The sequence below is a fragment of the Miscanthus floridulus genome, chromosome 16 (assembly GCF_019320115.1).
Source record: "Miscanthus floridulus cultivar M001 chromosome 16, ASM1932011v1, whole genome shotgun sequence".
Classification (NCBI taxonomy): Eukaryota; Viridiplantae; Streptophyta; class Magnoliopsida; order Poales; family Poaceae; genus Miscanthus; species Miscanthus floridulus.
This window is the reverse complement of record NC_089595.1, coordinates 96564937-96586088: the sequence shown is the minus strand read 5'-3', so window position 1 is coordinate 96586088 and position 21152 is coordinate 96564937. Positions and strand designations below refer to the sequence as shown.

General features: G+C 43.3%; 1 protein-coding gene across 1 annotated transcript; it reads right to left on the bottom strand.

Annotated features, from left to right (window-relative positions):
* Positions 1–877: 877 nt before the first annotated feature.
* On the bottom strand, positions 878–12230 carry LOC136511076 (cysteine-rich receptor-like protein kinase 10). The gene is made up of 13 exons (XM_066505297.1): positions 11744–12230; positions 8514–8681; positions 8285–8418; positions 8125–8178; positions 7954–8006; positions 4438–4595; positions 3896–4363; positions 2715–2852; positions 2366–2499; positions 2055–2265; positions 1723–1960; positions 1448–1598; positions 878–1328 (listed from the first exon to the last, which is right to left on the bottom strand). The coding sequence occupies exons 1-13, from the start codon at positions 12228–12230 to the stop codon at positions 975–977; spliced, it is 2748 nt and encodes a 915-aa protein (XP_066361394.1). The 3' UTR covers positions 878–974.
* Positions 12231–21152: the final 8922 nt, after the last annotated feature.

Here is a 21152-nt window from a genome sequence, read left to right as displayed (position 1 = left end):
CTTTTTAAAGAAACAAATAACTAGAAAAATATGTACTTGTTTTAAAAAATAAGTATACTTAAGGTTATCACAGGCTGAAACGTAAATATGGTAAATAAAGAGGCGAAGTAGAAAGTCCAAACTCCTTAAACAAGATGATATATATTTTGTGGGATGCTAAAATATATTACCCCTAATGGACGAACCAAATAACAAGGGAAGGCAGATTACGCGAGTGGTAAAATTTAGGTTGGCTTGCTCGGTGTAGGAACGAAACCAAACAAAGTCTCCTAAACGTGCGGTGGCATACAACAATTGGCTTCTGAACATCTAATGGGCCTTTGACCATGAGATAGCTAAATTTTGGTGTAGTTCTATGATTCTGGTAATAGAGTTGACTATTCTTGTCATGGACAAAAAGGGTGTACCCATTCTGCCTTCTGCGGGCCAAGCAGGCTGCAGCCGAGGCCAGAGGCGAGAGCGAGACGCAGTGCTGCATGAAAAAAAGAAAAAGGAAAAAGTAGACACACAAAGTGCACCACTGGATGGCCATTGAATGATCTGTTCAGTGGCGGAGGGAGGGGGCAATAAGTTCATACGGAAATTTCAAATTTGATCATTTTTTTGAAAAGAAATTTATACTGCTAGGCTCCTCCAAAAAAGATAAAATCGTATTTCTAACCTCTACTAGATATGATTGATCGTCCGAGAAGATGCAAAAATTCACCGCTTGTTTCGTGGTTGGAGAAAGTACTAGTTTATCACATTAACTCAACCCACCCAAATTTCGTTGCTCATCTTCCTTACTTTTTGAAATTTTGATACTGCATTTCCAGAAAGACAACCAAATCACTATGAACAGTACATCTTGAAAGGTAAATATTGCTGTAATTCAGAACCAAACCTCCTCTAAAAAAACAAAAAAAACATGAACCCGAAACATACAAGTTCATTCATCGATCGACGTCGTTCATGCTGATGTTGCTGATGACCCATCAACGCGGCTCCAAGTCAGTAAAGGAGGCTTCATTGATGGACGTGCACTGTCCCCGAGCTGCTGCCACCGCCCTAGCAACCTGGCGATCCGTCCCCGTCACGGGCGTATCCGCGGTCACCGTGAGACCACGGCCCAGCATCGCGAAGGCTGGCGCGTTGGGGGCCGGTAGCGTGATGGAGCGGCTGTTAAGCATGACGACGACCGACGCCATGCTGGGGCGGAGGTGCTGGTCCTCCTGTACGCAGAGCAGACCGACGTGGATGCACCTCAGCATCTCCTGCGGCCGGTGCCCCTCGTCGGGGCACCCCTCCAGCAGCGGCTGCACGCTCCCACGGCTCCACTGCCTCCAAACCTGCCCATGCCATGCAAAACAAGGATAACAGGGGCAGGATATTTTAGCCTTAAAAGGAGTTAGGATATACACAAAAAAGGTTGATACTTCATCCTGACAGTAAGAAGAGGGATCCTTACATAGGTAAGAAGATCTTCAGAGGGTCCTGAAGCATACGTGTACGTATTGCGTCGTCCGGTGACGATCTCGAGGACAAGGACACCGTAGCTGAAAACGTCCGATTTGGCCGAGAAGATGCCGTGCAGAGCGTACTCCGGTGCCATGTACCCGCTGCATGCATTTCAAAGCCACGGTTAGCATGAACACAATGATTACACCTACGCCCGTGATTACCACGGGTGAACTCCGACTAGTGGAACTTGGAGGCCGCCGGCCGGTCGGCAGGAAAACTTACTAGGTTCCGGCAATGCGGCTGGTGTTCCCCACGCTGGAGTCGATGTTGAACAACTTGGCCAAGCCAAAGTCAGAGATCTTAGGGTTCATGTCGGCGTCCAACAAGATGTTGCTGGCCTTGAGATCGCGGTGGATGATGGTGAGCCTCGAGTCCTCGTGGAGGTAGAGGAGCCCTCGGCTGATCCCCTCGATGATCTTGTGCCTTAGTCCCCAGCCCAGCTCCTGCTGCCGTGCAGGATCTGTGAGTTCAGTTTATCAGCGAATGTCCTGCAGGTGATCTGACTGAAGTGCAATGACACAGTAGGATTATGGTTGTCAGAATGTATATAGCACCAAAGAGGATTTTGTCGAGGCTGTTGTTGGTGAGGAACTCGTAGACGAGGAGCCTCTCGTGTTCCTCGATGCAGCAACCGAGCAGTCGCACCAAGTTCTTGTGCTGGAGCTTCACCTGCAGGAAAACCTCGTTCTTCATCTCCAGCTGTCCTTGCTGCGAAGTTGCAGACAATCTCTTCACTGCAATCTCCTGTCCATTTTGTAACGTGCCCTGAAGAACAATGGGACCAGACCAACAACTAATCTGTTACGCGAAAGCATTTCAGCTATGTGATTAGTTTTTAGGTTGCAGGTTTAAAGTAGTTTCGTACTTTGTATACTGACCCGAACCCGCCTTCGCCGAGCTTGTTTTCTTCTGAGAAGTTATCGGTGGCAGCTCGTAGGGTGCTCAAATCATACAAGAGAGACTCTGAGCTTCTCATCATTTCTTCGTCATCTTCACGGCCTGTTCAGTGTTCATAAATCATAACAGAACACGATAACCTCAGGAGTCAGGCCTAAACTTAGCACCGCACTACTCGTTAAATATATCATGTTCGCTTATGCTGAAATTTTGCTTATGCTGATGCTTATGCTAAAATATTGTGAGAGAAAAATATTATTCCATAGCTGAAAAGTAGCTCAAACGAACAGGCTTACTGACATTGTTTCGCCACTTACTAATGCTTGCAATCTGTACATGCTTCTGTGGTTTTCTGTTCCTTTTGCAGAGACAGGCAACAACTAGCAGCAGCACCAGCAGCGCAACAGCGACAGGGATTGACACGAGAAGAGCTGTCCTGACCGTATGATTACTCCCTGCACAGAATTCACATGGGTGCACGGCGGCGTTGGTCATCGTCGGTAATTCAGAATAGAAGCCATTTCAGACTTCGCCAAGATTAGTCACCGTCCTAATTCAACTCTGCTACTCCCTCCGCCCGGATAAGAATACAAATATAGCATAATACTAGCATTAAGTTAAAGTATCTTAAATTTAACTAACTATATATAAAAATTATAAATAGTTATAATATCAAATAAATATTATTAGATTTGTCATGAGATATATTTTTAAAATATATTATTTGGTGTTATAAACATTAATATTTTTAACTATGTATTGAATCAAACTTTAATTAAGTATTTCTCCTATATTTCAGATGCCTAAATTTTAAGATAATTTCAGACAACACTCTTGTATCATCAACTAGTACAAGTAAATTATATTTTTTTTTGTGATTTGTTATTTGTCTTTGTGTCATATCATATCAACTTTCTGCCCTTGTCTGACTATAGAAATGATTGTAAATTGTTAATTGTCTTTGTCAACATAAATTAGATTTTATTGGATTTGTGGTTTTATCTAATGATTTTTCTATTCTCGGAACAAAAAATTACAGGTTGTGCCTACAAAAATTGTAACAAATTAAATCTTCAATTTTAATATAAAATATATGCAACCGTCGTCCGAAAGAAAACTAAAATTTAGGCACTTGGAGTTTTAGCAACTCCAATTAAGAATGTATCTAAAATTGTATTCATTTTCCAGACAGACTAAAAGCAAAACGATTTTAACGGCCTTTATAAACACGTCACGGCTCTCTCTCAAAAGGTGTAACATCTCATGTGCTCATGTTCGGAGAAGATAGAGAAATTTCATCGTCAATTTTGCCGAATCAAGATGAGAGCAAGTGTCATCTATCACGGCGACAATTCAGATCCCAGAGGCACAGCAAGCGTCAACTATGAAACGCGTACGGAAAGTGACTGGACGGCAGAAGATCTAAGTGTCAACTATCAAACGCGTCAGGAAAGTGACGGGACTACAAGAGATTGGAAGAGTTGCGTTGTGGACTCACCGTTGCTTCTTGGGCCAAGTGTTCGCTTCCGTTGACGAACCCGCCTCCCGGCGCCGGCGCCGGCGCCGGCGACATCGCCGCCTCGGCGGCCTGGATGTTGTAGAACGGCTCCACATCGAACTGGATGGAGCAGCTCGGGTGGACGACCAGACCGCTCGTCTTTCCGTTGCAGCAACTCGGGATGTACGAGACGGCGCTGACGAGGCAGCGGTTGCAGTCGTCGCCGGCGAGGTCCCGCGTGCACTGCGCCATCCCGTAGATGTTCACAAACGGCGATACTGGGGCCGAACTGACCGCGAACATCCGTGGGGACGCGTCCGCCGCCTTCTCCCGGAGGGTTTTCATCAGCGAGCCGAGCTGCGTCGTGAACTGCTCTGGCTGCGTTGCGTTCTGCGTGGTCTGCGTGTAGACCACCACCGACGTGTCGACGGCGCCAAAGAAGCTCGCGTTGGAGTGCCGCAGCAGGCACTTATTGTAGATGAGCATGGCGCTCTTCTGGCCCGGACACGTGCTGCCCATGCTCTGCGTCGAGCCATCTAGACACGCGCGGCAGTCCGACGCGTTCACGTCGGCGCGGCACTGCGCGAGGCCGTACGCCTGGTCTGGCGCGGCGCCGGTTGTGTTCTTGACGAAACCTGAGGACGCGGCCGCGGCCGCAGGGAGCGAGGAGAGGAGCGCGTCAAGGTTTGCGCCGAACGCACTGCCGCGCGTTTAATTCGTGTTGCTCGGGCAGTAGGTGTAGATTGGGTCGTCGGCGTTGGTCGTCGAGGCGAGGAGAGACGAACAGAGGAGGAAGATGGGGAAAAGGCTGTGCATGGTTCCTGGCGAAGGTGCACACTGCTGCTACTTTGAGCCTTCGGTGCTATTTGGACAAGGCGCATGGCAAATGGCCCTACGCCCCTACTCCTTATAATAGAGCATAGATTTTTGACAAAATCAAGTCTGACCAGGCAATCCCTTCTAGCAAATCGAGCTGGCTGCAAATAACTAAAAAATAATAGAGTGCACCCACCGTACAGATGACTTCAGCAACTTGTAAACGATTTACGTATATTATTGCAACAACATGGCCAATTGATGCATGCATGGTCCGAATGTTGCTAGAGCGTACAGTGGCAAGATACATGCTAGTTTGTTGGACTTCGACAGTAGGGTCAATGAATGATCCAACCAGCATGATAAAACATGAAACAATACATATTGATGCATATTAAAGGAAATAAACAAATCGCACTAGAAATTCAAATATGATGTCTTAGACATAAAAATTTCGATCTTTCCATCTTCCTTACCTCACAAAATGGAGTAGCATTATTCACATGTTACACCATGGTCGTGATCCTATTAACATCTAATGCTATCGCTCCAAGATCTGATGGTTAGAGTGTGAGCGAGTGAAAGCGAGATGGACCATGCAACTCTTCTGCAGGTTCTTTTGCCTGCATCTCCTATTTAGGGGCACAAGTTGGTTGGTCGATGGTGTCTGCTGTTAGTGTCCTTGCTCTCATGTCTTTCTAGTTCCTTGATTGCATGTTCTCACCACATGCCGGGTTAACGGGACCATGGTCCCGTCTCTTGGATCTCCTGGTTATCGAATCATCGATCCTCCAACCCTTGAGGCTTCCTCCCCTCAAGGGGCGTAGGTGGAAGGCGATTGGATCCCGGATGCACTCCATAGAAGATGTACATCACGACTGTCGTCTGTCATCTTGACTTAGTGCCTTACAGTCACCGGTGGAAATGGAGTTCATTGGAGTTCGGCCTGTTGGTGGTGCATTGTTCGGCAATCATCGACATGTCTCTGTCGTGGGAGTTGTAGCTGGGTTGCTTCCCCTGGTGGCTGTTGGTGTTGGTTGTGTTCGTTTGTATGTGGTGTGGTTGGTACTCTCTTTCGTCTTTCTTGCTTTGTAACTCTGGGCTTTGACCCAATTTGTAATTACCATCACCAACTTTTTGCTGGAATCTGTGGTTATGAAATTCAGGGGGGGATAGTTCATCCCCCGGTGATTTTATTAAAAAAATGCGAGATGGATCAGAAGTGATGGATGTCCTTTCTGATGAACAGTACAAATGTATATATACATGGTCAGAATGGGTGGTTGCTAGATTGAATAATTGTGTTTCATAAGCTACCGGATGGCTTCATCTTTATCAATTTCTTGACGGATTTTGTTTTTTTATAGAGAATTCCAATGCGAATGCGTATCTAGGCATTCAATCAGTGCGCTTCATGTGGTTTTTGTTGTTGCTTGGTTCATACTATTGATGGGATAGTCATATTCCCTATTTGCATCTTTGTGTTACCTGCTTGTTGGATCCTCATCTCGTGCTGACAAGTGTGACTGGTACTATGGTGCCAGATTGATGGTCCATTGACCATCTTCCACACAGGCGGCCGATGCTATTTTAATACGCTAGATGTGTCTCTAAAAGTTCTCTTAGCATTGGATCATGTGGCTTTGTAATGCCGCCGAGTTCAAATGGCTCAGTTCCACTTTACACGCCAAATGAAGCATATACTACCATCAAACCACTTATACTTCCATCATAAGGTCGGCTTTGATACCATTTGTAATGTCTGAAAGTCAAAATGACTCACACATACTTTGCACGCTAAGTGAACCAAATATTAGCGTCAACCTACTTACGCTTAAGTAAAGGCAACATATCATGTGCAAACCAACCAACCTGTGTAAACTTGAAAACTACCAATCAGGACCACTGGATGTTGATCCAATGGATAGGGTGAGGGGGCTTAAAGCGCAAAAAAAGGACGGCGGGTGGGGGGCTTAAGCGCAAAAAAATCCCACCTCTCACCCCATTCATTGGATCAACATCTAGTGGTCTTGATTGGTAGTTTTCAAGTTTGTACATGTTAGTTGGTTTGTACCTGATACGTTGCCTTAAGTAAAATGGTCAATTTAAGGATGATGTTATGGACTTTAAAAGTCTTATATGTTGGCGTAACCCACCATAAATGACCAAGTTCAAACTAAACCCCTACAATCTCATATCCACATGAACCACTATGGGCAATCCAAACTAGGCTACACATCACATGCTTTTGAAAGATTTGGCCTATTGTCGTGGATGATTGGGGGTTGATGCTCTGACAATGATCTTTGGCGTTATTGAGAGGCTATAAAATTATTTGACATCATAAATTTAACCGAACTTAGCATGCTTTAACTCACTACACTTTTTTAAATTAAATCATTTGTTGATGGAGGAAGTACTCTCGTGCCATTAATAACTGATACAATATATACGCCGTTCATATTGGTTACCAGCTGAGTTTCCCGTTTATAAGTTTTCAAGCACGCACCAAAAAACAACCCCACGTTTCAAATAATTTTATTAATTTTTAATAGAATTTATTTGAATAGTGATGTTTTTTTATAAGTTTGGTTAACTTTTAAATAATTTGAGTAAAGATAGAATTATATATTTACATATCTTTCATGACAGAGGCGGTACTAGTTAATCCTCTACACTGAAATCAGCTTCATAACACTATCACACATCACGTGCTTTGTGGAAGAACTTCGCCATCCAAACTCGGTTTTCATAGGCCTGTAGTTTCCGACCTCCGTCACTACTTCGGAATTCTCAATTCCATTTCTTAACCAGGTAGGCAGAAAACTGTCGACGTTAGGAGTTGGAGTTGGAGAGGTTAGTTGGAATGTCACCGACTCACCGGGCCGGGCTTGCCTAAAAGAGTCACCAGCACCAAATGGGTGGCCGCCGGTGGGGCAGCCTGTAACGCCGCCCGTTCGTACCGTGCCATTATCCAGTTTATAATTGTCCTATACGAGTTGTTCGAGCGAGTAACAACCATAGCCTAGCCATAGGCCATAGCCACGCTGCCACGGCACACGGGAGGAGACAAGCAGCAGCACATCTGATCTGACGACGAGCAGGTCGTAGCAGGCAATGCCATCTGCTAGTGACGGGATAATAAATGCAATGCAACGCAGAGCAGGGCACGTTCAGCGCCTGGATCTCCTGCGTCAAGATCGGCGCCAAGATATATGGCGTTGAGCTGCCTACTAAGTCACCGCCACGTCTGCGTCGAGCCCAAGATCTCGGCGTCAGCAACGATGACGCCGAGCTAAGGGTCCAGATTTTGAAATCTTACATCCAGAGACATATTTATGAAAAAATTTCAAAAAAATGGCTGAAAAATAAAAAAAACCGCCAGGACAACCTCGTTCTTCATCTCCACATGCCCTTGTTGCGAGGAGTCTCTTCACTGCAATCACATGCCCATTTGGTAGGGTACCCTGAACAACATTGAGATGAGATTGGACCATCAGACATTTTGTGTTCTTATTACGAGAAAGACCATTAGACACTAATTTTCGGTAGGACTCCAGGATTGAAGTTTACCTTGTAGACTGGGCCAAACCCTCCTTCCCCGAGCTTATTTTCCTCTGAAAAGTTGTCAATTGCAGCTCGCAGAGTACTCAGATCGTACGTGAGAGGCTCTGAACTTCTCATTTCTTCTTCTTCAGCCCCATGCCCTATTGATAAGAGAAAACGGAAGAGCCAAGCCTGAAGGTTGCACCACAAAGTTCTCTCCTGAGTCCTGATAGCTAACAACATTTCAGTAGCTTACCGTCTCTTACTATCTGCACGTGCTTGTGTGGTTTTCTGTTCTTGCAGATATAGGCAGCAACAAACAGCAGCAGCAGCATCGTAACAGCAGCAAGAACTGAGACACTTAAAAGGGCTGTCCTGACTGTGCTATTACTTCTTGCACCGACGGCGGTGACTGTCGTCGTAGCTGAAAATTCAGAACAGAAGCTGTTTCATACCCCTTCACTGAGCCCTTGTTTAGTTCGCAAAAAGTTGGAAATTTGGCTACTGTAGCACTTTCGTTTTTATTTGGCGATTAGTGTTCAATCATGGACTAATTAGACTCAAAACGTTCGTCTTGCAATTTCCAATCAAACTGTGCAATTAGTTTTTTTTCCGTCTACATTTAATGCTCCATGCACGTATCGCAAGATTCGATGTGATGGGTACTGTAGCACTTTTCGCGAAAACTTTTCGCGAACTAAACAAGGGCTGAGAATCACTCATCTTTTTGAACCAAACTGCTGAAACCATCATGCTTTTAACAGCATTTGTAAGAAACCAGTTGACAACTATATATGGAAAGGCATAGCACATTATTTGGATCAGGATGGAAGGCTTGCTTTTCTTGTCCTGCGATGGTTGGATGGAAGTCCACAGTGCACTCAAATTACACTTTCCTCATTATTAGACAATACTACAATGAAACGAATTGTAGATTGACGGGAAATTGTTATACTTAACCAATTAGACATGACTCTTAAAGCACTTGGAAAAAAAGTTGTGGGTTTCTAATACTATTTTCGTGATTTGGTAATAAATGACATCGTAATGACTAACATGCTTTTTGAACAAACTGAAGTTACATCAGATGATCCGATATTCTTGACCTCTTTTGGGCATATTTAAATAGAAGAAAAACACCTCCAATCCATACGAATGGAGAGTAAGGGTCTGTTTAGATGCAAGAGCTATTTGCTAGCTAGCTAAAAATTAGCTAAATTAGCCCTAGTGTATTCAAACATGAAGGCTAATTTTTTTATCAAGCTTTCAACTAGTTGTTAGCTAACTAGAAGAAATATATGGTGGAAACCACATCTTTGGTGGAAACATGAAAACCAATTAAAAAAATACACTTGTATACTCAAAACAATTTGAAACTTGGCACATCTATAGTGCATTGACATATGTTGTCACATGCAAAAGTTGAGATGTAAAACCATTTTTGAAAAAATCATACAAAAATAACAAATTTTACTTATATATGCACTATAATATAAGATAAACTTTCTGGAGTTTTGTCTTCTAGTACACATGCACATGAATCTAAATGCATAGCAAAAGTAATGTATTTAATAAGAACATGCAATGTTCACACAGTATTCAAGTTGATTTGGAAAACTTGCTGCCAGCACAAGCATAAAGTTTTCTTCTGGCTTTTGGCTCAAGACGGGCTGAGCACGAGAAATATTCTAAAGAGGAAGAATATGCATCTCCATTCCTTTGATTGTGTCCTTTGTGGTGACTCTTGTCAGGAAACAGTACACCATTTGTTGCCAGGTTCTGCTGGTATTATATCGGTGTTCATGTGCCACTCACAACTTAAAGTCTCATTCTTCGTGGAGATAATTACTTCGTGTGCTTGAGCATTTGGCCTGTCAGGAACAATCGTTTCCTCAAAAAAACTAATTATTACGGCAGGCCTAGCGCCCGGACTTCCGGACGGACAACGCGCGTCTAGACAGACGCCCGCGTAAGCTGCTGCTCTGCCCCTGCCCGCGCGCCCGTCCGCAACCCCTCCGCTCCCACACCACATGCACGTGGGCCCAGCTTCCATCAGACGCCCCTGCACGTCTAACACGCCCGCGCACCGCCCCCCATCCCCATCTGTTCGCCTCGCCCCCACAAGCGCACCCTCGTCCCGTCGTGCCCCCCTTCCCCCGACACGGGCCCAAGAGCGCCTCGCACCACGCGCCACGTCCACCGGCTCATCGCCCCATTCCCCGGTGCCCCCTGACTCTCCGAACAGCATGAAACATGTGCAACATGAAATACTTGAGTACAACATACGTCTCAAACAGATGAAACACCTGAAACATACCGTTGCAACATATGTGTGAAAACATATGAAACATCCACATAGAACACTTGCAACTTGCAACATGAAAACACTTGCTGCAACAGAAGACTGAAACAGATGAAACATTATGGAACATATTGTTGCAACATATGTGTTAACATATGCAACATCCAGATCAAACGCATGCAACGATACGTCTAGTAACAAATGAAACATTTCGAACAAAACGCTTGTAACATGCCTCTGGAACACTCGCAACATATGCAAACATGTGCAACATCCCCGATCTACTTTTGCAACATACATATGATTCAACTGCAATATAACTCTGAAACATGTGAAATCGTTGAAACATACAATTGCAACATAAGGGAAGAGAGAGAGCCTAGCGCGGGGAGCGCCATGGCCGCCAGATCTACGAGCATTGGGGGCTCCCGATGGGGGAGGACGCCGGGGTGGGGGAAGGAGCCGCCGGGGTGGGGGAGGAGGACGCCGGGTGGGTGAAGGAGCCGCCGGTGTGGGGAAGGAGCCACCGGAGTGGGGGAGGAGGATGCCGCGGTGGGGGAGGAGGACGTCGGGGTGGGTGAGGGCGCCGCCGCCGGCCAGGGAGAGAGCTAGCGGCACGAGCGATGGGAGGGGCGAGAGGCGCACGAGCCACGGGGCGCGAGTGAGCGGATGGGGAGCAACTGCGTGGGATGAGGTGCACGGCGCGGCGGAGCCTTGAGTCACGAGCAGGCGCGCGTCGCGGGATGGAGCGAGGTGGCATGGGAATGAACAGACAGTGCGATGAGTGGATAAGGCCATTGAGAGATGAGTGGAGGAGGACACGTGCCGTAGCCGTTATCTACCGCGTCGAAAGAATGCCGAACGTTCGAGTCAGAACATTATCGTAATTATTAAGATCGGATTGGACAGGAACGTGACTTCCATTCCAAGGTCGAGTGCACCCACGCAGGCGGCGGGGCAGTTCGTGGGTACGTGCTCTCTTGCGGAGTCGAGGATTATGACTTGTACCATTGATCTGACACTGGCGAGGGCTCAACGGTAGTGACGGTGCCCAGCTGGCCAGCTGGGCCAATACGTCCTGGACTTCGCATCGCTAGAGCGCACGCGTTTGAATTTGGGGTCCACTGGCACGGCACTGTAGTGGTAGTTCAACTTCCATAATACTAGTAAACACATCGACTTACCAGTGTTTCGTGGGCCGGAATGGTCGTTGCCGTTGACTGGCCCACCTCGTGGCGCCGGCGCTGGGGACATGGCCGCCTGGGCGGCCAGGGCGTCATAGAACTGGTAAATCTCGAACCGGAGCTGGCAGATCGGCGAGAAGAAGATCCGGCCGCCCTGCTTCCCGTTACAGCACTTGGGGATCGCATCGACGAGAATGGCGAGGCACAGCTTGCAGTTTGCCGCGCTTGTGTCCCGCGTGCACTGGGCCAAGCCATAGAGCGTCACGAAGCTTGTTTGCTGGACCTCGCCGGCCGCGAACAGACGCGGGGACCCGTAGGCAGCCTTCGTGGTGAGGTTGCTCATCAGCTCGCCGAGCAGCGACATGAACCGCTCCGGCTGCGTCACGTTCTGGAGGCTCGACAGCTGGAAGATCGGGTCGGACGTGTAGGGCTCGCCGAAGAAGCTCGCGTTGGAGTAACGCATCATGCAGCCTTCGTAGATGAGCATGGCGTTCTTCTGGCCCGGGCACGCGCTGGCCATCTCATGCGCCGTGTCGTTGAGGCAGGAGCGGCAGTCCGACGCGTCGACGTCGCCGCGGCACTGCGCGAGGCCCTACGCCCTGTCCGGCGCGGCGGTGCCGGTGGTGTTCTCGGTGAACCCAGAGGACGCGGCCACGGCGTCTGGGAGGGAGGAGCGGATCGCGTCGAGGTTGGCCTGGAACGCGCTGCCGCCCGTGTAGTTCATGTTGTTCGAGCACTCCTTGGTGATGTAGAACTTGAGGTCATCTTGTTGCGGTGAGGCGGAGACACCACCAGGCGAGGAGAAGTAGAGGAAGAAGGCTGTGCATGGCTAGCTGAGGAAAGTTGCGGTTGACACCAGTTTTGGTCCCTAGCAATTGCTAATGCTTAGGCACTTCGGTGCTCATGCTGCATGCTTCTGTGCTCTTTAAAAGGATGAAGGCAGGGTGTGGTGACTGGTGAGGAACATTGTTTTATTTGCTTATTTCATACAGTATTAAAGGGCCGGTGACCGAAGAATACTCCTGTTCAATGCACCAGCTCTCGTGCAATGGTTGACCTGGGTCTTCCCTTAAAATGCAGCTGGACGATGGTTTGGTCGTAGCTCGCTGCTGCGTGTAATTCGAAAGCAAAGAGGCGACCTGTATTGGACATCGACGTCAGCGACCTCTTTCTTCATTGACTTTTTTTTTCCACCCTTGATCTTCAATATCTTCGCTTGGGTGGGATATTGCCACCTTTCAAATTAAATGTTTGTGTGGTAAGGAATTCCGATGGTACCAAGGGGAAAACGGAAAAAAGGCCTAGACAAAATCAGTAGCACTACATGGTTTGGAGACAACTGAAACAGTTTAGGGCACGCACAACCGAGACATACAGGGGTATTAGCCCTAGACTAAAGTGAAATTCCACGTTTGCAAAGAAAAAAAATGAGATTACTACCTAGCCATACATGTATGATACCTCTTGGCCCCATCTGTCTGCTAACGCAGAGCCAAAAGCCCATGTATGCGGCAGCTTTTTCCTCTCTCTCTCTCTCTCACCTTCCAAGCCGTTATATTTTTTCACAGTGCGTTTTTCGGTACTGGGGTCTTGTTTAGATTGGGGTTAGGAATCAGTATTGGACACTGTAGCACTTTCGTTTATATTTGATAATTATTGTTCAATCATGGTCTAACTAGGCTTAAAAGATTCGTCTCATAATTTACAATCAAACTGTGTAATTAGTTATTTTTTTATCTACATTTAATACTCTATGCATATGTCCAAAGATTTGATATGATGGAGAGAGAGTGAAAAAACTTGCAATCTCAACAAGGCTCGGCTTCTGCTATCCTTCTGACAAGGACACTACCTCTTCTGCAGGATGCTACCTCCCTCTGCGAGGCTACTAAGGCCTTGTTTAGATCGCTGTTAGGAATCAATATTTGGCACGGTAGCATTTTCGTTTGTATTTGATAATTATTGTCTAATCATGGCCTAACTAGGCTTAAAAGATCCGTCTCGTAATTTATAATCAAACTGTGTAATTAGTTATTTTTTTATCTACATTTAATACTCCATGCATGTGTCCAAAGATTTGATGCGATAGAGAGAGAGTGAAAAAACTTGGAATCTAAACAAGGCCTAAACGTATGACATGGAAATTTAATGCAGAGGTGGACAACGGGGCAGCATGCCACCGTGGTGAGTTGGGCAAGCCCTTAAATATCTTTACTGGGCAATGACAATTGTAACAGTGGAAAAAAGGTAACTACACTAACTTTTGGTTTTAGATCTTTACATGACAATGATAATAGTAACAGTGGGGAAAGGTAACAACACTAACTTTTGATTGGATAGTTGGCTTAGCAAAAAGGACCTTATGCCGTCTAGCACCCTCATTTGTTTTCACATCTTCTAAACCAAAGTATTGCTGTTTAAGAATGTAAATCAAAAATAGGTTGGCGAATTCATACAAGAGCTTAAACCTCACAAAGAGCATGGATCATTTACTAAGTCAACTGGGTAACATTCATAACGGATCAAGGAGATAGAAGGGAACTGCGATTTGGACCAACAAAAAAAGATTTTATGCTATTGTTTGGTGAGACTTTTTGCCCAACGGCGCAAGACATTTGGTCTTCTTTAGTGCCCGAAGAATGTAAGATAATTGTTGTCATAAATCTTGTCACTCTTTTCTATAGATTTGGTCAAATTAAAAAAGCTTAATTTAAGACAGATCTAGAAATTTATTTATTTAGGGACGGAAGTAGTATTCTTTTATTTCTTGGCTCTATTAAGTTGGTGAAGATCAAGTTACGCTCTATCAGGTCTTTAGTCTGTCACTTCACCATGAATCTTTAGATGACATTGTTCACCTTCTTGTTCGAAGGCTCGATGTTTTCTATGTGCTCATCTTGCTGTAAGTTTTTGGACCAGGTTTTCTTTAAGTTGTTGAATGGAGACTTCTTAGCTCATTGGTTATCTTCAGCTAGTGGATGTTGAACTTACTTTGTGTTTAGGGTCCGCTCTTGTATATGGACCTTAAGCTTTTTATGTCATCTTATTATATGTTATCTATGTATTTGCATATGAAGAAGTGTTAACCTCTCATATCTGTATCATGGTATAGACAAGTGTCAGTGTAAATTTCAAATATGTCTATTATGAGCGATATGAAGTTAGATATGATACCTGCTATCTTCATGCGTTGGTCCTATTCAGTTTGTGTAAAGAAGTATTTTGCAGTGTTGGTGATGGCAACTTTGGTAGAATAGCTTGTTGGGCTTGTATATGAGGTGTTATAGGGATTTGAATGCAGCCACCGCGGAATGCTACTACCCTCCCTTTGCTTGGTTTAGCGGAAAAGCACCATGGCGGTCAAGATAGGAATATTTAAGGAAGTGTTTAATTAATACTTCATCCGTTCCAAAGTAAAAGACTTTTCTAGATATATTTCTTTTAACTATGTATCTAGGCATAGTATATATCTAAGTACATAAAAGAAGTAATGCATCTAAAAAAGCCAAAAATATCTTGTAATTTGGAACGGATGGATTAACATGTTTTTTTAAAAGATAGCAAAAAAATTTGGTGCAGTTTTTATTAACGGTGGAAATAAAAAAGAGGGGGTATATAAACATTACTCAACTAAAAAAAGTTTGAGCAACGTGTTTGTTTTTTAATTTGAATTTGAGCAAAAAAAGAATTACAGCTCATGTGTGATTTTTATGGAAAGAGCAGAGCTGAAGGATCACGTCGTCCTCGTCCATGCTAACCATGTAGTCCATCGACGTGCCTCCAAGTCAGAAACAAAGGCTTTTGTTGATCGATGGCTCCCCTGCGGGCTCCATCGCATATGTAGGTGTATTTGTTGGTAACCGTTAAGAATCGGCCTATTCACGGATTGGTAGATCCGTTTTCCGTTCCCGATCGCAAGAAAGAGATGTGTAGAAGTAGTAGATAGATCTCATCTCCCTCTCCCATCCTCAAGAACAACACACACAAAATAGACAAGAGACAAGTATATGAAGGGAGCCATCGCTTTTCATGAGTCCATATATGTACATGAAGTCTCTTTATATAGATGCCTTCAGAAATATATGGTATAAGTCCATCAGGACATATATGGTATGAGCCCAACAATTCTCTAATTGAGGAATTATTAACACTTCCCCTTGGACAAATACCATGAGAAATACATGCCTCGTTAAAACTCCAAAAACCCATTGGAAAAATATGGAGAAAGAGTACATTATTGTCGCTTAATGCATTTGCACATTGTTGCCTCATTAAAAACCTTATATGAGAAACTTCAGGAAAACTCATCAAGGAAAAAAGAGTACAACATATGTCTTCAGGACAAATTGTGACCTTCTGAATCAAATTGTGACCTTCTAGATCATATCATTTTGAATTCTCTAGAATTCTGATCAAGAGTTAATATTGTAGTAAAGTTCTCTCCCTGAATCCTGTAGAACTGTCCCGTTATGCCAAAAAACGCTTTCTAAAGGAAGCATATGCACATAGAGACTTAATAAGTATATCACATACATTACAAGGATCATTTCATAATCTTAACCTCATCTTACTTCTGGAACTCGTGAGGTAAAAATATGCAGTGTACATAAAATAAAAACATTTTCATAAATGGTGTCACGATAGAGCTTTCAACAGAGGTTAGGAAGCCTTCTAGGTATTGTTTGAAACTTTCAGAGTCTTGTGAATGACGATCAATATCTTGTAAATACTCCCCTGATGACAACATCAGTTGAAGTCATTCATTCCCATGACACTAACCATTATTTGAAAATAAACATAGTACAAATGAGATTACAATATTTAGTCTTCATGACATTCATCACGTTGTTCTTCAAGAACATTGAGAATAAAGAATAACATAGAGGAATTTACTATATTCTATCATGCATACATCAGGATGCATATTTGTGCACTCTAAAGTTGTACTGACACGCATCTTCGAGATGTGACCAATAATCATTATTCTTTATATCATAAGAATTTTCTCTATTCATAATAGTGGTGACTCCTACTGGGATTGATTCTAGATTCTTCAAGAATCTTTATCTTTAATACATAGTGAGACATCACAAGTCTATATTTCTAGCATAATGGGGAAAGTATTGCTAGTAACACCAAAATATATATCATATCGATTTTCAGATCATACTTTAATTCCAAATCTTCAGGTGGAGAATGCATTATATCACAAGTATATATACACTCATAGTAAAAGTTCATGAAATGCACATGTGTTTATATGGTATACCATTGTTCCTTTCGATTCCTCTTTTCATTCTCACCTCTTGGGTCTTATATGGGTCTTTACTCCTTACGAGGAACTCACTTATTTTGGTGCATTCAGACTTGTAACCATATATTCCTTCAAGGAAAATCCTTCAGGGAGTTGTTATATTTATGGGGAGATCATTTCTCGTAAAGACAATATTGGTATGAGATTTTGACGGTGGTCTTCATGGATTTTCAGAATCCCATAACTGCATATTTTGATTCATGCCATTAGCCAGATTCATTATATAGCGGAACATATTTTGTAAAACTTATACCAGAACTGGTCTCTATTAGGACCTTTTGAACCATCGCTTTTCACCACCCATGATTTCAATGATAACCCATAATTATCCGAACATTAGGTTCAAGATATTTACTTAGCGATTTTTGGTTCAACCTCAATTGCATATTTCATTTGACCCGATATGAGAGCTTCAAGCACTCTTGCCATGGACTTTGTTCCGGATCCGGGTTCTCACAAAGAGACTCATCTAGAAATTATAGAGGTAAACAAGTGTCGACATATATTTTCCGACTTTAAACATCTTAATAATGATCTTTGTTATTTCCCTAAACGATAGATCCATTATTGTTCCGTATTTTCCTAGCTTTATAGTACGCGTGCATTGCTAGGATTTTCATCTTCAGGATGAACCTCATCCTGAGGTGACTCACCAGTAGGGTGATTTCTCTACAAGAGTATGAGAGGAGTTTTGTCACATATAATGTGAGATTGCTTCATGAGCATTTGCTTTTGACTTAGGCCAATAGATCTTATTTGCAGGCGTCCCCGCATAATTTGATCAAAATGCCAATGTCAGATGGATATGAAATTAATCCCGGATATATCCACATCTACTTCGGGTAGAAGCATTTATTTAGATTTTAACCAATTTGGTTGCTCCTCATCAATACAAATAGTTATCTGGCATAACTCCATGCTATAGAATAGAGGAGTGTAACTAAACAACTAGTTTAGTTTGGATTTGTGCGTTTTGATACATAAATATCAAGGCATTTCATAATATGAGCATTCATCTCCCCCTAATGTCGAGATATTTAATAGCATACTAAAATTCTCTATTCACCAACTTGTAGTGGTGTATATGTATGCTTTAGTGGTGGTTTATTTGGGAAATATTACGCGCTTTAATATTAGGGGGTCGGTTAATTTTTATGCAGTGAGCTTGGACTTTATTAATGCAGTTGCATGAATATTGATGTGCTTACTCAACTTCTTGGTGAGTCCATAACTTCTGGTAGATTATAAACTATTGTTCTGCAAGTTCTTGGTTTCAACAAATGCATATGCAGCCTTCTAGACTTAACACATGTAGTTTCTGACGTAACCCATAATCTAGCCATAACAATCCTACAGGGGCTAATGCTCACCGATTATTATATAATTGGCAATCAATCTGTCCATTACGTATATTGACCTTCTAGGTTATATGCACAAGAAAAGATAATTAATGGTGGCATCACGCTTTCAGGCGCGTTAAGCTTGGTGTGCATAAGTATGATAGCAAGAATATGGCATTTAGCCGTGGTTGCCAAGCAAAAATTTGGGATGTAGAATTATTTCATAGTCTAGCTCTTTTTGTTTATTGCCCAAATTTGACCCAATTACTCATACCATTTAGAAAAATTGAGTCATTATATTTGTTGCAACATATTTCGTGTTCTATATAAATCATGACTCGGATCAATTTATTGTTCAGCATGAAGATAAGCTTTTAAATAGAACAATAAGACCAAGAATTTTGTTTTATCTAGGAAAAGTTATTTTAATGCAAAGTCATTGACTTAAGCAAAAAAAATTGCTGCTTGGCAAGAGCAACAAAGACCAGTATCCTTCTGGGATAGACTCTCAATTGATAGCGCAACTTTGGTAGGTAAAAGATACATGTAAAAAATATCATCACTAGTAGCATTGTGGTCATGATCCATGTGGCCTTTCAGAGTCTAGGATAGCTACTATAACCCATAGTTGGTTAATACCAAGTTAGCTTCTAGCTCATTGTGATGTGGGATTCAAACTTGTTTACTTGCTTTCCATCTTCTGGTAGTTGGCAAGTAGATCTTAATAAAGTAGGTGTGATGTGACATATACAGCACTACTAGCCGATATATTATCGCATAGAGTCATGCTATATAGCCGTCACTTTCATTTGATATCATTTATGGGTGAACCCTTATCATTTGGCTTACTTTCCTTATATACAACACAATGGTTTCCCTTTATGATGCCCACTGTCATTTCAGCAACTGTGGGAACCTCTAATTCTATGTCCTGATATGCACTTCGGGGCTTCGCTAGTCAAAAAAAAGTATAGTTCTTTTGCACTAATCACGAAAAAACTTAGAATATCAATTATTTTGGTATTTCTAGCAACTTCATGTTGCCTAGGGGAATATTTTAGCTTAAAATCACAAAACGTCCGTGGAGCGTACTAAAAAAACACTAGTAGAACACATCGGGTGTTATATACATAAAAAAAAACTACTAGTCTTGTACGCTTCGGAAGATCTACTAGAAATATTAAAATCTACAAGATTTATAATATAGATCTAGTAGAACAGTAATGGTGAAGAGATTCAACAATAAACCGTGGCACATTCGTTGTTGTGGAAAATTCGTGCCGCGTAGGGCATATAGGCTAGGCCAAGGACCTGCCTAGTGGCGACGAGGTGTGGTCGATGCCGAGCGCTTGCGCACATCCTCGCCGACGGGCAACATGGGGGATCGGTCCAGTGATGTATATGCCGCTGATCACGATGCCTCCGTGTGCACAAGGTGCCTCCGTACGCACAAGATTCATGTAGAAGAGGATCAATCTGTTATTCATATGTGCTAGATTGATCTAAATAAAAAAAATATGGAATTGTCAGGCAGGGCTAATTAAGCCCATGAAGATGGGGCGGCGGCACTGGAGACCATGCATGACTTCGTGTCAGCAGGATCGACGTATGTAGCAGATTGGATCCATGGCTGCTCGCTCTGGCACCTGGCGGCGGGATGGCCGAACGGCCATGCATGAGCACGTGGATGGCTCCAAGGCTCGCGGAATTCCCGAATCGTGAGATGACGCCGGGTCCCATAAAAAAATCAATCTATTATTAGCAAAATCCAAATAGAGATTGATTATCAAAAGGCAAACGAGATATATGATTTTCATCGTGGCCTTTTTCTTCTAGACCAACATGGACTCGATGCATATATTGCATCGATGCACGCTTGCCTTTGCTGATGTGATGTGTGTTGATTAATCAAATCGGAGTTTTATCCTTCTCCAACGTAGAGGTTGTGGCCGATGATGTATACATTGCCCACGGCCAGTTGGCGGCGCTCAATCAAGAGACACAAGTCAAGGCGTTGGGAAAAAAAAAATCAAACCACGATTAGCATCATATTTCAAGATTCATAAATCAACAAATTAAGAACGGCTCACCCAGTTGGAAGAGCTGCGGATAACGTGTTAAGAATTGGCCAATTCACGGATTGGCAGATCCGTTTCCCGTTCCCGATCGCAAGAAAGAGACGCGTAGAAGTAGTTGATAGATTCTGTCTCCCTCTCCCATCCTCGAGAACAACGCACAAAAATAGACATGAGACAAGTATATGAAGGGAGACATCGCTTTTCATTAGTCCATATAGATGTACATGTAGCCCCTTTATATAGGCATATATGGTATAAGCCCATCAGGGCATATATGGTATGAGCCCATCAATTCTCTAATTGAGGAATTCTTAACAGTAACAACATTGGTGAAAACATTATTTGTAGTTGTGCGACGATAACGAAACAAAAGCGTTGCTACGGCGGTCCACATACCAATTGATATCATAAGTCAAGCAATCCACAATTATGCATATAATGCCAAAATTCGTAATTTTATTTTGTGTCATGGTTAATATATTGTTCTCTATGCTATTGATTAACTTGGACATAACACAAAAGCAAAAAAACAAAAGTTTCAAAAAAAAAAAACACAAAAGCAAACAAAACCCACATAAAACACATGAAATTCCCGCATATATAATTAAACTCGATCGTCATAAACAAACTTATACATGCATAATGTGCAGTCTAACTAAAGTTACGGTCTATTCTGA